This window comes from Xenopus laevis, chromosome 6S (assembly GCF_017654675.1).
Source record: "Xenopus laevis strain J_2021 chromosome 6S, Xenopus_laevis_v10.1, whole genome shotgun sequence".
In the NCBI taxonomy this organism is placed as follows: Eukaryota; Metazoa; Chordata; class Amphibia; order Anura; family Pipidae; genus Xenopus; species Xenopus laevis.
The window spans coordinates 61,543,082-61,564,659 of NC_054382.1; the positions used below are offsets into that span (position 1 = coordinate 61,543,082).

General features: G+C 37.4%; 1 protein-coding gene across 1 annotated transcript in view; it reads right to left on the minus strand.

Moving 5' to 3' along the window:
* Nucleotides 1-21,578, minus strand: part of nfx1.S (nuclear transcription factor, X-box binding 1 S homeolog) — an 84,447-nt gene that overhangs the window by 25,699 nt on the left and 37,170 nt on the right. The window contains exons 7-12 of the mRNA XM_018269395.2: nucleotides 16,373-16,512; nucleotides 13,805-13,904; nucleotides 12,607-12,824; nucleotides 10,108-10,205; nucleotides 9,666-9,696; nucleotides 1,804-1,886 (exon numbers count right to left, since the gene is read on the minus strand). Coding sequence (XP_018124884.1) covers nucleotides 1,804-1,886; nucleotides 9,666-9,696; nucleotides 10,108-10,205; nucleotides 12,607-12,824; nucleotides 13,805-13,904; nucleotides 16,373-16,512 — 670 coding nt within the window. The remainder of the gene's footprint in view (nucleotides 1-1,803; nucleotides 1,887-9,665; nucleotides 9,697-10,107; nucleotides 10,206-12,606; nucleotides 12,825-13,804; nucleotides 13,905-16,372; nucleotides 16,513-21,578) is intronic.

Here is a 21,578-nt window from a genome sequence, read left to right on the forward strand (position 1 = left end):
TGGTGTTGCCCTGGGCTGGTTGGGAATACCAAAACATAATGTGCAGCAGTTATACGCTATTTATTTAAGCTTTAGTTCTACTTGAATCAAATGTGATTGGCAGAGGACCCCACTGTTCAGAAAGGGTCAAATTTATAAGACATCAAATTTTGCATTCTATTCTTTTACTAAGTTTCCTTGCAAAGTTAATTTATGCGTTTTAATATAGATTGTACACTAATAAATTACATTTTTGTGACACATCATTAGTGGTCTTTGTCATTATAATCACTAATTTCCAAATATTTCCTTCCTAATTTGCTAATCTGATGTCTACTGTAATCATACAAGTGCCAATAAACAAGCCCAGACTAGTGGAAAGGTCCAAATGCCTGGGCATAGGGCAGCAGAATTTTAGGGGGCGGCATCCTGCCCAACCACACCCTCATTGGTTCGGAAACACTGGGGATTCACAGGAGATACCATCGTTTTTAAAATTTCCTGTGCACCAATACCCGGTACTTCGGACCCGATGCTGAAACGTTGCGTATGTGCATAAAGGAAAGGGAGGGAGCGATAAACGGCAGCGGGCCTAGGGGCACATGCTATATAAACGAGTGACCATTTAACAGACCTTATTACAGTAAGCACTTCACTTCTCTGTGAATCCAGTACCTCCGATTCAACTTCCGTTCTCTTTAATCCTATTCTATATCCCTTAGACATAGCCTGGTAAATTGTCTGTGGAGTTGACTAAAATGTATATTGGAGTAATGTTACAGGCACCTGTGAAATTAATTACTTTAAGGTCAGGGTTGACTGGGTTATGCATATGGAGCTATAATTAAAAAAACTACGATCATATACTGTTCTTATATGCTGTACGTTGCACTATTAATTTGACTTGTTAAATAAAGTTAACTCAAGTTACACCAGATACTACTTTTGTTTTGTGATTTGAGGCCTCTTGATATTAAGATGTTCCCTACTTGCCCTGCTATGTTGCATAAACATAATTATATGCATCATTAGCTTAGTGAAAGAGAGGATCCATATATTTTGGGTACAATTTCTCTCATCTGTGCCTCTCTAAATAAAGTTCTGAGCTGTGAACTGAAGATTGTGTAGTGTCTGCAGATATTTACAACAGTCTAAATGCACTACAAATTTTAAAATTCTATTTATGAAAGCCTGCAGTCCAAACCAGATGCTTGACCTGCAAAAGATCAACATAGAGTGGTTGACTGAGCAAAGGGCAGTGGAAGCATGGTGATAAGACTTTTGGAAAAATAAATCAACCTCCTCCAAAACCAATTTCTTTAAAAAATTTAAGAAGCATCTACTACAGTTTACTGAATTTTTATATAATAGCGATGGTTCCCCTTTCATAGCATAAAATCAATAAGTATCATCAATAAATCACCAATGTAGAGCTCACAGGTATTTTTTTTCTTTTCAAGGTAATTATTAAACTTGCTTAAACTGTCAGCCCCCATAATTGTTGGTTAGCTGTTGCTTATGATGCATATTGTACAGCCAAGCAGAATATGGTGGCGATTTATTTATCTCTTCAGATGCAGAAAGGAAGGCACTCCTTAAAAAAATATCACAATTTTATATATAACATTAAGGCATGGAAACCCCATGTATTAATATTATATATTATATACATTGTGATTTTTTTAAGGAGTGCCCTGTTTTTTGCATCTGTTGATTCTATTAGATGCTCTACAGTGAGCACCCATCTTTAAATGGATTTTTCCTGGCGTGCCAGGAAATAACACACTAATTTTTTATGTATCCCTTCAAACAGTGAAAACTTACCACACAGCAAATTTCATTACACTTATGGCGGCCACACTGACGTTTTTTGTTGCATCGTTTGTCACACATAAAAGTAAAATCCCCTACAAAGAAAAAAAAAAAAATCAATGAAATGTTGGATTCAACAACAGCTTTCAGAGCTTCTGGAATTGTCTTATAAACAGCTTATAAACTATAACCGTGGTGTCTAGGGATTTCTATCCATACTGCTTTAAAAAATTATAACAAAAAATAAAACAGAAATGTAATGGCCATCTGTAAAACCTTTTTTTAATGGCAGGGATATTTAAAGGCAATAAGTCAGCTGGTAATATGTGCAATTTGCCTAGGAACCACGTTTCTCTGGGAGCACCTGATACTAGCAGCCATGTTGCGGCACACCTATGTGCATAATGAGTGAATGCCGCAACTTGCTCATTATGCAAATGCACGTGATGCCAAGTGCAAAATGAGCATGCTCTACACACAACATGGCTGCTCGCACTGGGATGTCCATCAACGTTGGGCACGGATTTGTGGCAAGATCACAAAGGCCCGGTTCAAATTATTAGCGGCGGCATGCCGCTTGACGGGGAGCACTGGGGATGCACAGCTCCCCAGTGCTCTAGCGGAAGGTGCGTGCTAGGACATCGCGGCCTAGGTCTTCGAATTTCGTATTTATGTGAACTCGAATGTGAGGTTTCCATGGTCAAGGTGTGAGAAATTTCACATTAGAATTTTACATTCAAATTGGGAGATAAAAATTTGAATGTGTGAATTTGTACACCAAAAAACAATAAGAAAATTCGAATTCTAATTTACTATTCAAACCCTTAATAAATCTGCCCCCTAGTGATGGTGGGGGGGAGGGGAAATAAAAAAAAAAATACTGTTACTCCCAACCAGAGTGCCCACACCTTTGGTTGGAACAATATTTTTGGCCAACAAGTGCCTTTTAATGCAGTAACCTCATCTTAAGTACCAGTAACGTCCAAAAGAGAAAATACTAATTTTTTTTAAACATATAACATTTGTATTGTTAATCGATCATGTACATATAAATTATTTCTTGGCAACAAATGCCCTAGTTTATACAATAAAGGTTTCCATTCCATTGTCAGTAGAGTCTCATGAAGGTATTTTGCTCCATAATGTTTTGGACAAAGACACATTTTTTTTATTTAACCCTCTGTGCCTCAGTAAACTTTTAAAAATATTTGCATAAATTCCAGTTTTACCTTGTATAAATTATACTTTTTATACATTGCCCCCCTCATTTCAGGGCACCATAATGGCTCGGACAAAGTAATGGTATATTAAAGCAGTCATGTACTTTGTTGATAACCCTTGCAAGCAATAACTGATTGAAGTCATTGCAGGAGATTCATAGACATCATCAGGTGCGGTATCTTCTTTGATGATGCTCTGTCAAGCCTCTACTGCAGCCATCTTCAACTCCTGCTTGTTAGGGGGCTTGTTTCCTCTTCAGCACATGGGAGGCATGCTCAATTTGAATTAAAACAGGTGACTGGCTTAGCCATTCAATAATTTTCCATTTTTTAGCTTTGAGAAGCTCCAGTTTTGCCTAAGCAGTATGATTGGGAGGATCTTGTTGCAGGATGAAGCTCATTCCAATAAGTTTGGGGGCATTAGAACTTGAGCACATAAGATACACCTCAGAATTCATTGTGTTCAGAATAATAGCAGTGTGTTTAAAAAAAGGGAATAAAGATCAAAATCTTTATAACAACTTTATTTCCACCCATGCAAATGCATTGGGAACACTACAAATTCTATTCCAATTCTAAACATGAAGAAAAATGTATTAAATTTGTGTTATTCCTTTACAGAAAGTGAAGAAGGGAAGGGAATATTAGACTGTTCCAAAAAAAAAACAACAAACAAACAAACTCATTCACTGTATAAACTGAGAGAAAATGTTTCAAGATTTTGCTTTTCTTTGAATCACTAAACTAATATTTAGTTGTAAAACCACTGTTTCTGAGAACTGCTGCACATCGGTGTTGCATGAAGTCGACCAACTTCTGGCACCTGTTACATTCCACAATTCTTCTGCATTTCTTGGTTTTGCTTAAAGGGGTTGTTCACCTTCAAACAACTAGTCGGTTTCAGATAGATCACCAGAAATAAAGACTTTTTCCAATGACTTTCTATTTTCTATGTGTGACGGTTTTTATTATATTGAAGTGTAAAGTGTAATTTGTCTCCTTCTGAAGCAGCTCTGGGAGGGGGGGGTCGCCGATCCTGTAAACTGTTCTAAATGGATACATTTCTTATGTTTGTCCCTGTTGGGCAGAATCTCTGGGTTTCATCACAGGCAGCTGTTAGAATTGATACAATTGTTGCTAATACTCCAGAGATGCTGCTGAGAAATGTTTCAACTCAATGTTGCAAAATTGTAACAGTTTAGAGTCTGCACCAGAATTACTGAGCTGCCAGACTAAAACACCAGAGACACGAACATTCACCTTTAAACTTAGATTTTGGAAAAAACGTAAAAAATAAATAATGGAAAGTAATCAAAAAAGTATTTTTTTCTGGGGAACAACTAAAACAACTGAATTTAGTGTTTGGAAGGTGAACAACCCCTTTAAGAAACAGCATTTTTGATGGCACCCCTTAAGTTTTCTATTGGATTAAGGTCTGGAGATTAGGCTGGCCACTCCATAACGTCAATCTTATTTGTCTGGAACTAAGATGTTGCTTTTTTACTTGTGTTTGGGGTCATTGTCTTCTTTCATTATTTCTTCATCAGAATAAGGCAACATGACCTCAATGAGTATTTTGATGTATTGAAACTGATCCATTATTTCTGGTGTGCAATAAATGGGCCCAAAACCATAGTATGAGAAACATCCCCATACCACGATGCTTGCACAACCATGCTTCACTGTCTTCACAGTGCAATGTGGCTTGAATTCAGTGTTTGGGGCCGTTTTACAAACTGTCTGCAGCCCCTAGACTCAAAAAGAATAATCTTGCTTTCATCAGTCAACAAAATGTTGCACCGTTTCTCTTTAGGCCTGTCAATGTGTTCTTGGCAAATTTTAACACGTCTTTTTCAACAATACTATGCGGGGGCTTCTTGCTGAAAGCTTGGCTTTAAATAGGCAATCTTTTAATAGTAACACTAGTCCCAGGTAATTTGAGACCTTTAATATTCTTGGAGATGATCATTGGCTGAGTCTTGAATGGTAGTTTCTGTTTTCTTCCACATCTTGGTTGCCATTTGTTTCCTTTTTTCTTCTTCAATATATTTCTTTATTACTTTTCAATTTTTTACACATTAGAGCAAGCGCTCAAATTAACAAAAATAATAGTAGAATAGAAAAAGCATAGATTAATAGTAAAGATGGAAGAGTGGGGGGGGGGGGGAGCGTAGGTATGCGTTCCTAGGATACAATTAAACCATCATTCTTATGATCCATTTTTATGTCTTATAGTACTCCACTTATCCCAGTTCTTATAGAACTTCCCCATACTGTTAGTAGCCATAGCTGCCATTATCTCATATTGGTAATGTAAGTCCAAGTCCTGAACAATTTGCTGAACTGTTGGGATTTCTACAGACTTCCATTTCCGTGCAATATACTGTCTAACCACAAAGATCATGTGGTATAAAATTGTGAGATACTCTTTAGGGATGTTTGGATGAATAAGGCCGAGTATTATTACTTCTGGAGTGAATTGAATTTGTAAGTTCCATTTATTTTTTACCAAACATCTCCAGTTGCATCCATAGCCGTAGGGAGTTAAGTGCATTCCCACCTATGTGTAGCATGTCTCCTTTCTGATGGCATCCTCTCCAACATGTGTTGGGTATATTCCAGTAGATGCGCTGTAGTTTATGTGGAGTGATATACCATTCATATAAGATCTTCCTTGAAGTTTCTAGATATGTGATACATTTTGAGACTTTGGTCGGGATGGAAAATGATTGTTTCCAGTCTGCAGGAGTTCGAGATATGTCTCTTTTCCCACTTGATGACTGCAGGTATTATATTTTGATATCCACACTAGGCATTACAGTTTTATACCATAGGGATATTCCCCCTTTAGTTGGTGTTAAGTTGGTCAACCATATTTCCATGGGGGTTGGTTCCCTTAGCGGAATGGCATCATTCTGGTATAAGGAGTTGCAGTGCCATAGGAGATAAATGAGGAGATGTTTTAAAATCCTTTTTCTGATTATGCCAGATATTCATTGACTGTATTACTGTCGGTGTGGCCTGTTGTAAGTCAATAAACTGATAGGTGTTGGAGTGCCCATGACTTGTGGCAGCAATAGGGGGAAGTATTAAACTCTGTTCTATTTGTACCCAACGCTTTTCCATGTCTAGGGTCATCCAAGCTTTAAGTTGGTTGAGTGTAGTTGCTTTATAATATCCCATAATATTTGGAGCATTCAGGCCTCCAGAAGATCTTGGCAGTTGTAAGATCTTTTGCAATACTCTCGGTACTTTGCCCATAAGAAGTGGTTAAAAAGCTTATGTAGCTTCATTATGTAACTTGTTGGAATATGTATGGGGATTGTTCTAAATATATATACAGGATTTTTGGCAGTGCTACCATTTTTAAAGCCTGAAGCCTTCCCAACCATGATAAATATTGTGTTGTCCATGTTTTACTATCATTCTATAAATCGTGATACAACTTAGTGAAATTCACTTTAGCAATATCACCTGGAGGGAACACAAGGTCAATACCCAAGTATTATCTGTCCATTCAAACTTATACATCTGTTTAATAGAAGTAACTTCACTTTCTAGGACATTGATACATACAGCTTGTATTTTGGTTTAATTGAGTTTGTAGTATGAAACGTTAGAGTACTCTAGTAATAATAACATCAGTGTATGTAATGGGTGAAAAGGGTGTGACATGTAAATAATCGTATCATCTGCAAAAAAGACTACTTTATGTATAGAACCTAATATATTAATCCCTTTAATGTTGTGATCTTGGCGTATGGCTTGAGCTAAAGGTTCAATCATCAGAGAGAAAATCAGAGGGGACAGTGGACATCCTTGATGGGTTCCATTAGTTATATCAAAGGGGGCTGAGAGGGTTCCGTTAGTATTAATTTGTGCTGAAGGGATGGTATACAGCGCCAATATTGCTTTAACAAATTCTGCTGGGTATTTAAATCTATGTAGTACTCTTGTTAAATAGGTCCAATTGACTCTGTCGAATGCCTTAATAATGTCACACATGTGGTGTCCCATTGGACCATTTACATACGGTACATCAAAAGGCAAACAGATTCCTAGGACACGCATACCATAAGGGAGAAAAAAGAGTGAAAGAGAGTAAACATATAAAAGAAAAAACAATAGCATAATAATAGTGGATATATCCGCTGAACCGTGGGACTCTATACCTGTAAGAGCCCTCAGGGTAGAGTCTATATCGGGGGTTGACCAATCAGCCAAGTAACTAGCTGTCATCTATCCAACAGATTTCCCGGGAAAATGTCACCCTTAGATAGACCCAGATAAACATTTTGCTAATACTTCACATATTGCCTCATGTATGGACAGTCGGTTCTTCCTCCAGTTGTTCCTGCCGTTGTTTGGCCGGTTTGATATGATGTAGGCCCCAAATACGCATTTGAGTAGCCCCTTGTGCTGGAGTTGAAATTGTAGTTGTGGATCCATCCAGTAGCGTTCCTAGAGGTTGGCGGGCCCTGGTGCGTGACGCGCAGCCAGGCCCCGCCCCCTCCATATGGCCGAATTTTTGTGGGGACTTCAGTGGCGTGCGGCGCTGCCGGGGGGCCCTGAGGGGGTGCGGGCCCATGCCCGCTCGCACCCACGGTAGTTCCGCCACTGGATCCGTCTTTTATTATTAAAAGCTGCAGTGGAAATCCACACCAATAAGGAATATTGTGCTGTCGCAGCAAAGTAGTTATTTCTTGAAATTCCCTTCTAGCTTGTAATGTCATCGGAGACAGATCTGTAAATAATTCTATGTTCTTAAATTTGATATTAAATTTGAGATATGCTGCTCCAACGTAGAAGGTTTGTGTGGAGTGGAGGGTGCGATTTTAGCTGTACCTGGGGAACTTTGCTGTGACACAGAGTCCCCCGAATTGAGTTTCAGCGCCATCTTGGATGTCTTCCAGCTCCAGCTTTTTCATGTAGAAAGAAGTAAGTTTCAGCGGAGATTGCTTCTTTTTCACTCTTCCCATGCTGAGGAACAATCCGGTATTAGTTGTGTCAGAATATATAGTTTATCGCTCCGTTTATCGTTTCTGGATCACTTATTTGCTAAGCTGTCCCGGGAGCTGCTGTGAATGCATTGCGTGCTTAGGCCACGCCCCCATCTTGGTTGCCATTTTAAAGCATTTGAGATCATTTTAGTTGAGCAGTCCATCATTTTCTGCATTTCTTTATGCATTTCCCCTCTCCAATCAACTTTTTAATCAAAGTACACAGTTTTTCTCAGATTTTCAGAGAGAAAACCAGCATGCACAATATTTGCTGCCTTTCTTCCTTATTGACACACGATGACCTCACTAATTGAACTCCACACTGCTATTATTTGGAAAAAGCTATTATTTTGAACAAACGTCAATTATTGATTCAATTACACAGAACCAGAAGTATGCATGCCATGACTGTTGGGTCTGTTGGTTTCTATTATTCTACTAAACCTACTAGTAAATTATTTGCCATGCAGAAATATAATTTTGACCAAAAACAGTGATTGATCAGTTAGTGATGTCGGACTGCTATTATTCTGAACACAACTGTACATCATCAATGAAGATAAGTGTGCAAGTACCTGTGGCAGCCATACATGTCCAAGCCATAACACCCCCATCACCATGTTTAACAGATTCACTGGTTTGCTTTGGATCGTAGGCAATTCCTTTTCGTCTCCAAACTTTCCTCTTGCCATCTCTGATACAGGTTAATCTTGCTTGTCTGTCCATAAAACCTTTATGCAGGCTCTTTAAGTACACTTTAATCACATCTGAATTGTTTCATTTAAAATTTTACACAATGAGGAGTAGAGGGGTAAATCAAAGAAAATGTGTCTTTGTCCCAAACATTATGGAGGGCACTATATTTAAAAGAATAGTTCAGTGTAAAATGGGTAAATAAATAGATAGGCTGTGCAAAATAAAAAAATGTTTTCAATATACAGTAGTTAGTAAGCCAAAAATGTAATCTATAAAGGCTGGAGTAACCAATCAGTGGAAACCAAGAGGGCTGCAAAGCAGGAAGTAATGTTCTGGCTATTATGGTAGACATAAGTTCACTCCAGCCTTTATAGATTACATTTTTGGATAACTAACTACTGTATTATTTTTTTTATTTTAAACAGTCTATTTACCTATTTATAGTTTTACACTGAAAAATTATTTTCATAACTACAGCCATAGTATTCTACAGACCTTATATGTTATCTCCTGTTTAAAAGCATGCCTTTTTTCCCCCGATTACACTGAAATGGCTTGCCCCACGGTTACGGTTTTCCCTTCATATAAACGCTGTACATGCTTGCCTAGCTGGTTCATTATAAAATGGCACAAGAGTTATTTCTTTTGAACAGTTGACTCTCAAGTCTCTTTTCCCAAAACACATTTCCCTTATTTCACATTTTCCTTGATTTTACATCTTTTTTCCCATGGTCCACCAAATATGTAATGCATACAAAACACTTAGTTTGTTAATAGTATACAAAAATGTATACAGCTAAAATTAAGAACACATTTTATCTGCATCTGGAAAATGCATGGTTTTATAATTAAATACTGTATAACCTTTTGCCTCTGAACCGAATAGTTCTGGCTTTGGAATTTCTCTCATTTTGTATTTCTGCACAACACATTTTTTTTCTATAAGGCTGTTTCCTACCTTCATTCTGCAGCAGAGAGCATGGAACCTCCTGGGGGGCAGGGTGAAGAGAACAGATAAAAGAGAATGGCAGCAAATTAAAGTAGTAATTCAGCATACATGTAGGCATATTTACATATTAATTAGAAAAATAGAAACCTTTTCAAAACATTGTAAGCATTTAAACAGTTTGTAGTCTAAAGCACATACTTCATAGAAGTAAAACTAAACTGTGCAGAACTAACACTAACACAGTATCACACAAAACCCCTATAATACTGAATCTAGTTTACTAAGGGGTATAATACTGGAATTAAAGGAACTAAAAATGCACTTATTTTGAAGTAAAAGGTTACAGTAATGCTAAGAATAAAACATTTTTATAGTTTATTGTATAAAATTACTGAAGCTTAACAGTGTAAACAAAATTCATTTTCTTAAAGGAATCCCTCAGAGAACATACCTTTGTTTTAAAGCTGCATCGGCAAGATATATTAGAAGTACGAGAGCAGGGCCCACAATCTCCTTCATGACAAAGGCTCTCACAAGTATGGATAAAGTCTAGAACATATAGAAATGTTAATCTTTACAACTGTATTATTTATTTACAATGTTTTATTTTTTTACATCAATTTAATGTTTTAACCAGCAGGAGTTTCCTGTGTTGGACCATGTTTTTACCTCACTTATTCCTTTTAAAGCAGGGGTTCCCAAACTTTTTTATCCATGAGACCAATTCAAAATAAATAAATTTGGAGAGAAACATAAGCATGCAAAAAGTTCCTGGGGGTGCTAAATATGGGCTGTGATTTGTGCACCTTGAACCTTTCCTAGGCAATACACATGTATTTATGCAACTAAAGCGTGCCTTCAAGTAAAGAATTAAAAAAAAAAAAAAGCTTTGAAGTCACTTCAAACAGCCAAAGAGTCAGAGAGCAACATGTTGCTCATGAGCAACTGGTTGGGTGACTAGTGTCATATTAGCCTATATTAGCCTGTGTGACTAGTGTCATATTAGCCTATATGCTGCAGTGCTGTGAATAATAATTACAATGACCCTTGTGGCATAATGATGTATCAAAGTGCAGAGGTATGCTGCTTTTTAGAAAAGACGGAAATACAGCTAATCATCAGTTCTCCTTAAAGGGCATGTAATGAAAAAGAAACCTATCTCCAAAATACTTTAATAAAAAAATGTGTACCATTTTTATAGGAAACCTGACTGTATGCAGTGAAATTCTCCCTTCATTTGCTCTTACTGCTGTGGATAGGAATTATCAGACGGTCCCTAACTGCTCTGCTGGGAAACAATCATACTTATGAACAGCAGGGGGAGCACCCCACCTTACTTCCCAGCCATGCAGAACTTAAGCAGCTTTGTTTGTTTCCCTGAAGAGCAGTCGGCGACCTTATAGAGATCTGCATTGGATTTTATTTTTGCCTTTACATCCCCTTTACGGTTTCCAACTCCAGCTGCAGGGACAAAGATCACAGAATCTGTAAGATCACAGATTTAAACAGATAAACTGGGATTCTATTTGGAGGATTATTTTGCTGCAGCCACTGGTTCTGCAGAGTTGGAGAAAGTTTGTATTAAACAATACAAAAACTATAAAATCCACATTGGATTACATGAGAACACAGGACCCAGTGCAGTTTGCATATTATGATTATTAATCAGTCATGCTGCATTGGCTTCTGGCAGATATTATTTGACTTGTGCTGTTTTAATAATTTATGACGATCCCTAAGAAGCCCAGACCACATTGAGCATATGCATGGTCTTGCAAAGATGTATAACAAAGTAACAAGATGGTAACACCCTGTGGCCAACTTTGAAAGCATAAATCATTTGATTTATAAGGCTTGTGGTGCAGTAAGTTCAGGTTTATGTTTAGTATACAAAATACAGCATTTCTAGCCTTATTCTATTTTAGACTTTACTTTCCCTTTAAGTAGAAACTCAAAGTAAGTAAAATGTTTCCAGCTGTATACTGATTTACAAGTTGAGTTTTATGGCATATATTCTGCATCTAATTTGTATATAATTTGCATCTTTTCTAAACTCAGCTTTTTCACAGCCAATTATGTTGTGAAGAGGTCTCCGGGAAAAACATACAAGCAACCTTAAAGTAAGATCATTTTTTTTTTCAGTAATGGTTCTAACGTGGTTCCCTTTGTAGATTAATTATGATAAAACCAACCCTAGAATCTGTTAGAAATCAGATCCAAACTCCATTAGGCTAGCTGGTGGCTGAAATATCTACTTACAAATACTGCATAATATGTCAGCAGTTTATAAATAACATATAATACATTTCTAGAATAACAAATCCAAATGAGGTCCTATTTTAACGGAGACAATAATTTTCCCTATTACAATAAATCACATTAAATAAGTAGATAAAATGTGCCACGGTTATTGAAGCAGAGTAAAGTTAGTAACCACATTGGTCAGAACATATTAGAGACATAAAATGAGCTTAAAAGATAAGTAAACCTTTAAAATAAGTCATTGTAAAATTAATAAAAAATAAAAAAAGAAGACGATAGACCTCTGTTTGGTAAAGACAGCAGAAACCTATCGCATATTTTCTAAACAGAGGAACATCAAAACAGTCTTTTTGTTTCTGACAAGTTCCTCGACTGGATCACGGTTGGAAACTTACCAGCAGGTGACGATGTTGCAACAAAATTCATTATATTAACAGAAGATATTTTCCTTAATAACCTTAAGTCTTACAAACAATTAATCTAAATTGAAAAAGTGCTTCTAACAACTATGATCAGAAGTATAAAGTAGACATATCCTTTAATATATAAATAGTAAACTACTCTTGAAAAAGATTTTGACAACAAACTATCTGGAAGGGGGCTAATGTGAATGTCACAGGTACATATACTCATAAATCACACTGCTTGAAAACCTGCTACTGAGCATCAAACAAGTGACTTGATTTACCATGAGAGCCACATTGTAGAGGCTTTCCACAAGTCTTTCCACAGGAAGGTATAGGGTCAGTGCAGATTTTACGATCTATGCATCCAAGATCCAACAGTTTGCTCAAGAGAGTTTGTCCACAGGGGCAGAATCGTACTATTTGAGGAAGCCTTGGACACGGTTGGCAAGGCTGAGGATGACATACTTCAGTACAGCCATGCTTTCCACAATTTAGTTTCCTGGAAAAAAAATGAAAAATTAAATAGAATGCAGAACACATCCTTATTTAATTATATATAGTTTGCATATGTACTATAATTTATAATAATCAGCAAATACAGGACTCTTCACAGGATAGGCATATAGCAGTTACTACCATAACCTGTATAGTCAAACACAAATGGATATGAGCAATAAAGGGAAGCATATAATTTAACAACTATAAAAAATAAATAATGAAGACTAATTGCAAAGTTGCTAGGAATGAGGCATCCTACATACTAAAGTTAATTTAAAGCTAAAAAGTATTGTAACAGTAATATTTCAGCAGTCATGAACAGTGGTTTTTTTACAAGCCACTACAGTGGTTTTTGGTGGTGCATCGCCTGACATTTTCCTTGGCAGCACCGTTCAGCTCTAGCACACAACTAACTGAAATCAACTGCATAATAGCTAAATAAGCTGGTAGCACTGGGTGTGGCATTTGTGACAAGCATAGTCCTATTAGCTTTGTAAGAGCAGCTCTATTTTGTCTGGAATGGTGGGGAAGTGCCTGGACGATTTTATTATCTTCTGCTGTCTACAGGGGACTAGGGTATATACAAGTTGGTAACTTGGTATTCTGTTGACAAACAGCAACTACTAGTGCACTTGGTTTGTAGTATTGTGCTGATTTGTAAACAGAGATTGCTAAGTAGCATGCTGGTACATGCAAAATTAGTGGGTTTTCAAAAGCTCTGACATGCAAGCAACAAAGACATGCACCATATTATTTCTGAAAACATAAAAAATTCAATGAGAAATATTAAACAAATCATGATGATGGTATCATTTTATGTTTTTAAAGTAATTTTATTCTCAATAATGCATTTGGTTTTATACAAAAAGAAACCCATTCATACGTTAAAAAGAACATACAGTGATGTATGTCAGAGCTTATAATGTAGAGAACACTGTGAGCCATCCAATGATTTTTTTGTAACAAAATCTTGAACCTTACTTGCCACAATGCTTCTGACAGGAGAAATTTCCAAAGCCATCATAGTTATCTTTGTCAGTTCCACAAGGAACATCACGAGAGCTTCCACCACAATAGCAGGCTGTTATACAGAACAAAGGCAGGAAAAAACAATTATTTCCAATTTTTTTGGGGAAATGTGATCTTATGCTGGTTCAGTCCAAACCATAACAATAGTATTAATCACAGTTTGAGCTGCTGCTGGTACTCCTTTTTTATATACTGCTACCTCCTCTTTATACTTCTGGAGATGTTCAACTATTGCAAAGTTCTACAAAAGTGGAAAGACTCTGCAAAAGGGACCTATCACCCTAAGAAATAATTCAAAATCCTATTTATGTTAGTCAAGCAAAATAAATTTTGCACCATGCCAAAATCATGGTTATGCTCCACAATGGGGCTCCTAATGCCCTCCTGATTTAATTTTTGAATGTGGCTCACAGGTAAAAAAGGTGGGGACCCCTGCATTAATGTATTTGAAAAAGAAACACTTATCCAACGTCCTACCAACTTTGGATAAGTGTTTCTTTGCAAACTACTACATAGTAAGTTAGGTTGAAAAAAGACACAAGTCCATCAATTTCAACCTTTTAACTCTATTTTAACCTGCCGAATTGTTAGTTGATCCAGAACAAAGAAAATCCACTTGAAGCCTCTTCAATTTGCCTCAGAGGGGGACAAAATCCTTCCTGACCCCAAAATGGCAATCGGACTAGTCCCTGGATCAACTTGTACTATGAGCTATCTTCCATAACCCTGTATTCCTTCACTTGCTAAAAAGCCATCCAACCCCTTCTTAAATCTATCTAATGTATCAGCCTGTAAGACTGATTCAGGGAGAGAATTCCACATCTTCACAGCTTTTGCTGTAAAAAAACCCCTTCCAAATATTTAATAGGAACCTCCTTTTTTCTAATTGGAATAGTGTATTCGCTAATCGCACTGCACAGTACCTTTTGTATGTTATTTTGGTGTTAGTATAAATTTTTCTGCGATTTTGTTGCATTTTTAGCCATTTTATTGCATTTTGGTATATCTATACATATTGGGCATCAATCTGTTCAGTAGACCGCTGGCGTTAAAATTTAGGATGCTTTATGCCAGTACATGTGGAGTATATAATGGGGTAAAATGCAAGCTTTTGGATGATTTTAAGTTTCATAAAAAGCGTCATGTTTAGCATAGTTTTGCAGTTTGGTAGTTTACAGTAGAACGACGTATTTACCTGTTTTAGATTCGTCAGAATGTGTACTTTCAAAAAATATATGGTTTTCTAGGGTCTTTATGTATGTTTAGGGGGTCTAATGGTGCATAATACTCATACCGGGTGGTTAAACTCTGTACATTACATTGTTTGGTATATCAAAAATTCAAAAGCTAAAAAATAGCTTTTAAACCCTGCCAAACAAACAGACATACCCCTCCTCCTTTTCTATTGCCTCTGTCTCTACAAAACAAAAAATAGTCGATGATATTAACTGCCCAGTCCTGCAACTCATTCAGCCATGTTTCGGCCACACCAATCACATCATATTTTCCCTCCAGCTCTCATTTTACCAGTCAGACTCCTTGCATTTGCAAACATACATTTAATATTGGTACCATATCGAACATACATGTGGTCCTCCCTATCCTAAAGAGTACCCCCAACCAAATCTTCTCTCACATTTCCCTTCCTTTGCCCGCTACCTCATCCAACCTGTCTTCCACGAAATCATTTACTGAAACCCTCCTCCCCCACGCCTAGTTCAAAATCTCCTCCAGCCATCTTCTCCCCCAAAACAGCTGCACCATCATCATTGAGGTGCTGCCCATCCATAGCAGAGCCTGTAGCCGATTGAGAAAACAGCCCAGTTATCCAAAAACCCAAAACCCTCCATCCCTACACCAATCTCTCAGCCACACATTAATCTCCCTAAGCACCTGCTGTCTTCTTAACGTTGCTCGTGGCACTGGTAATATCGTGGCACAGCACTGGTAATATCGTGGCACAAGTAACCAATCAGTGACTTGGGAGGGGGCATATGTGGCATAACAGTTTGCTTTTGAATCTGACCTGCATTCGAAGGATCAAAAGTAAACTAAATAAACAGTGATGTCTCATGTGGGCTCACTTCCTACAGAAAAGCAGCTATTATGTTTGACATATGGTCACTCCAACTTTTATAATTACATTTATGGCTAACTAATCATATTAAAACTTTTTTTATTTTTACACACTTCACATTATTTTTACACCGAACTGCTCCTTTAATCAAGGAAACAAGACAACATTTTGTGGTAATCATCACAGCTAATACCAATTTAAAATAATTATACATGTAAATATGTGATGCATCAACATTATGATTCTTGTTGGGTCTTCTGCTATAACCACCATTCTACATATAAAGATCAAAACACATTAAACATTTTTTAAATTTTATATGTTACAAGCAGATTACCTAAGGTGGCACTAATTACAAAAAAAAACTGCACAGCATTAGAGAGCTAAAAATGCATAAGAAAGCACACTGATTTGCAGGCTATGATTTATTTAAAGGGTCTTACCTTGATGTACAATTTGCTGACATGACTGACACTTTCCTGCATGACACACATGAGTACAGCTGTGTTCTCCACAGTTTAACAGGTTTCCACAAACATTTGTGCAGTGAAAGGTGGTGGACTGCCCGCAACGTACAGACTGGCTATAAGAAGAAGTATTAGAAGAGTTACTTTTATTCTTTTTTACTATTGTAATCTAAAAAAAATTGAGCACGCTCTTTTGAGCAAAAAAATGCTCATATTAGGAAATCTTGAATAATCAGATTTTGCTTTTATAGTAATATAGTAAGTTAGGTTAAAAAAAGGCACTTCCATCAAGTTCAAACTTTTACGTCTATAACCTGCCTAATTGCAAGTTGATTCAGAGGATGGTAAAAAACAGTTTGAAGTATGTTCTATTTGCCTCAGAGGGTGAAGATGGACTAGTCCCTGCATCAACTTGCACTGTGAGCTATCTTCCATAATCCTGTATTCCCTCACTTGCTAAAAAGCTCTTCCAACCTCTTCCTAAAGCAATCTAATGTATTAGCCTGTATGACTGATTCTGGGAGAGAATTTCACATCTTCTACAACTCTCACTAAAAAAACCACAGCCAGAACCTCCTTTCATCTAATGGGAATGGGTGCCCACGTTTCAGCTGGAAGGAACTACTGGTAAATAAAGCATTAGAATTATTATATGATCCCCTTATTTATACATAGCTATATATAACCCCTCAAGTGCCTCTTCCCCAGCATGAACAATTGAATTTGGGAAGTCTTTCCTCCAAAGCTGAGATTTTCCATACCTTTTATTAGCTTAGTTGCCCTTCTCTAATTCAATAATATCCTGTTTGATGCATCCTGGGTGGAATTTATTGGGCTATATAGTTTTGTGCCATCTGCAAACAATGATACATTTCTTACAATATCCTCCCCTAAGTCACTAATTATCAAGTTAAACAAAAGTGGACCCAATACAGAGCCCTGAGGGACCCCAATAAGAACCTTACTCCAAGTAAAGTATGCACCTTTAACAACCCAATCCTGTGACTAATTTCCTATCCATGTGCAAACGTATTTATTAACGATTTGTCAAAGTCCAAATAGATCATATCTACTGCTCCCCCGCTGTCCAGCAACTTACCTCATCATAAAAAGCAATCAAATGTGTCAGACACGACCTATCCTTCATAAAGCCATGTTAAAGGGATACTGTCATGAGAAAAAAATTTTTTTTCAAAATGAATCAGTTAATAGTGCTGCTCCAAGTCACATGACTTGGGGCAGCTGGGAAATTGACAATATGTCTAGCCCCATGTCAGATTTCAAAATTGAATTTAAAAAAAAAAATCTGTTTGCTCTTTTGAGAAATGGATTTCAGTGCAGAATTCTGCTGGAGCAGCATTATTAACGGATTCATTTTGAAATTTTTTTTTTCCTATGACAGTATCCCTTTAATTACTACTCAATTCACCAGGACAAAATTTTGAATGTGCTCCTTCAACAAGCCTTTAAAAATGTGCCCACAACAGATGTCAAACTAACTGCCTTATAATTTCTATACTGCGACCAGAATACCTTTTTAAATATAGGAATTATATCAGCTTTCCACCAATCCATAGGTACCATACCAGATGAAAGCAGGAATAGCGCCAGAAATAGTCTAAACCCGAATAAAGCTCTGTTAGATCCCAAGGGTGTATTACATCTGTTCACATTCATTTTTAGTAAAGGTAAGTTGGTATGTTGGTACCATTTTTTAAGGAGCAACACTCTCAACCTGCATCCTTTTACTATTAATAAACTAAAAAAAAACTTTTCGGGGTTAGTCTTAACCTCTGCTGCAATGTGCTTCTATTTTCCCATCTTTGCCTTCCAGATTGCTGTTTTACAGCATTTATTATAGTGCTTAGTCTACTAGTACTTCATTAAATGCAGCTTCTATCATCACAGACTTAATAGTTTTTAATGCCATCCTCTTTATTTCTAATAACTTCTTTATTTCTGTATTAAGCCACACAGGGTGGTTCTTCATCCTTCTACATTTACTTCTTAAGGGAATAAATTAAGAACAGTAACTATTTGTTTTTAGGAGAAAACACAATTCACAATCTATGCTCTGAAGGATAGTCCTTAAAGAGCTAAAATTTGCTTTTCTGAAATGCAGGGGTTTTGCTGTCCCAGTATATAATTGTTTTTTTTTTTTTTTCATTTTAGCACCAAACATTACATCTGATCACATTATGGTCACTTTTACCCAGGGGCTCAATTACTTGAACATTGTCTATACATTCTGGGTCATTAGAGATCACCAGATCCAGTACAGCATGGTTTCTGGTTGGCTCCTCAATAACCTGTGCCATTTGCCATGCAAAAAATGCACATGTATTATTGTTCCCATTAACTGTCCTGGCAGTATAGTTGCTCCAGTTCAAAATTCCCCACTATCACTAGGGCCAAACTATCCGATTACAACAAAGAGAATGGGTGCTAACGGGTCATATGACCGCATCAACTAGCCAATGTGGTCCTTGATCACAGGAAAAATCAAATCTACACGATTTTTGGCCTGATATTGTTCGGGGGATCCGTCGGAAGCCCCACACACGGGCAGATAAGCTGCCGAATTGGTCTAAACGACCAATATCGGCAGCTTTAATCTGCCCGTGTATGGCCACCTTAAGCAAGGCTTTACCTCCACAGTCATCATAATGATCAGACAAATCAGAACTATGCAATGTGGCTACCTGTGACATAGACATGCCCCCATACAAAGCAAAATTCAAGAACTTTTTATCATTAAATGTCCCTTTAAATAGGAAGGATTATGAATATCCAAAACATATCACATCTAGGGGCACATTTACTATGGGTCGAATATCGAGGGTTAATTAACCCTCGAATTCGACCCTCGAGGTAAAATCCTTCGTCTTCGAATATTGAAGTCAAAGGATTTACCGCAAATCCTACAATCGATCGAAGGAAAAACGTTTCGAAGGATTTTATTCCATCGATCGAAGGATTTTCCTTCGATCAGAAAAAGCTTAGAAAATTTATGGAGAAGGTCCCCATAGGCTAACATTGCAGCTCGGTAGGTTTAAAGTGGCGAAGTATTTAGTCCAAGTTTTTTTGAAAGAGACAGTACTTTGACTATCAAATGGTCGAATGATTTTTAGTTTGAATCGTTCGAATCGAAGGTCGAAGTAGCCTATTCGATGGTCGAAATACCCCGAAAAAACCTTTGAAAATCAAAGTTTTTTAACTTCGAATCCTTCACTCTGCTTAGTAAATGTGCCCCCTAATGAATCTGCTATAAAAACCAAAAGCAGAAGATATCTGTTTTTTTTCTCATGAATACTAGCCTGAAAGGGAGAGTAATTCTTCCTTTTGAAGAGTATTACATTTTTTGTGGCTTTCCCAATGAAAGAAAAATTACTTCAGTGTGTCGCAGGCTTCAGTTATTGTTTTTGAATAGTATAAAGAATTACGCACTCACAAATAATATGGGAAGTTATGCCAATTATGGTTCCCTTCATTTTAAGGAACAGCTTGAAATCGTGACCATCCAACAGAGCACGGCACAGGGCTTCATGTGCCAGGCTGCTGTAAAACGCAAATGTGAAAAAAAATGATCATTTCTTGTTTGAGCCGGTTCAATTCAACATTTTTTCAGAAGCTTGTCTTGACTTAATGTGAGATTCATTGGGAGCAGCATTTAGCTGCAGTCAAGTAATTTAGAAAGATTTTTTTGCACAAACTAATGAGACATTTTTACAATTCACATGGAAATTGACAAACACAATATTAATTGCATCTTTATATTAGTCATCCCATTTGTCATATGTCACTGTTAATCAGCCAAGATATTTCCATTACATGATAATAAAAACAAACCCCATTTTAAATTTTCAAGTACAGGGATATACTTAAGCTGGCACAGTATTCTAGAATCAAACTATACAAGCCTTCAGCTTACAGAAGCTAGTTCAACCTTAAACTACACCTGTAACACCCATTTCCGGGGTGTTTAAAAGCCCCATGCCCTTCTGGCATTTAATAAGGAATAAAAGGACTGCAGGCGATTAATATAGGAGGTTTTTAAAAAGCTGGACTGAGTATTAAGGGGCTCAAAGAGACATACAGTGGTGCTTGAAAGTTTGTGAAACCTTTAGAATGTTCTATATTTTTATATGAATGTGAACTAAAACATCATCTGATTTTTTAAAAAAAGTCCTAAAAGTACATGAAAAAAGCTAGTTAAACACACATTTTTATAATGGGTCATGTACTTATAGGAAAATAAAATGATCCAATAACATATCTGCCAGTAACAAAAGTAAAGGTGGCCATACACGGGCCGATAAATGCTGCAGACAGACCGTGTCGGCAGCTTATTGGCCCGTGTATGGGGCCCCCCGACGGGCTTCACCGATCGAGATCTGGCCGACTTCGGATGGGACAAACAATCCCGTCAGATCGCGGCCGCATCTATTCATTGATGCGGTCCCGCGATCCGACCGCCCGTTAGGCATCGTTAGGATCCGATCGTTGGGCCCTAGGGCCCACGATCGGATCAGCCCGATATTGCCCACCTCAAAGTGGGCATATCGGAGGAAGATCCGCTCGTTTGGCGACATCGCCAAACGAGCGGATCTCTCCATGTATGGCAGACATAAGTGACTCCTTAGGATTTTCATATAATTTGAATGTGAAATCAGAGTCTGGTGTTTGCGGTCAATGGGATGACAATCAGGTGTGAGTGAGAGACCCTGTTTCATTTAAACAACGGGTATTCAGTAAAGCCTAATCATACATACACTACATTTGTGAATGTGTATCATGGCCCAAACAAAAGGAGGTATCTGAGGACCACAGGAAAAGTTGTTGATGCCCATAAAGCTGGAAAAGGTTACAAGACTATCTCTAAAGAGTTTGGACTTCACCAATTAACAGTCAGACAGATAGTGTAGAAATAGAGGAAATTCAAGACCGTTGTTACCCTACCCAAAAACGGTCGACCATCAAAGATAACCAAAGAATGGTTAAAGAAGAATAAAGTGAATGTTCTGGAATGGCCAAGTCAAAGTCCTGACCTTAAGCGTTCATGTGAGTAAACCCACCAACATCCAAAAGCTGATGCTGTACTGTATTGAGTAATGAGCTAAAATTTCTCCAAGTCGATTTGCAGGACTGATCAGCAAATACTGCAATGTCTAACTGCACAAGG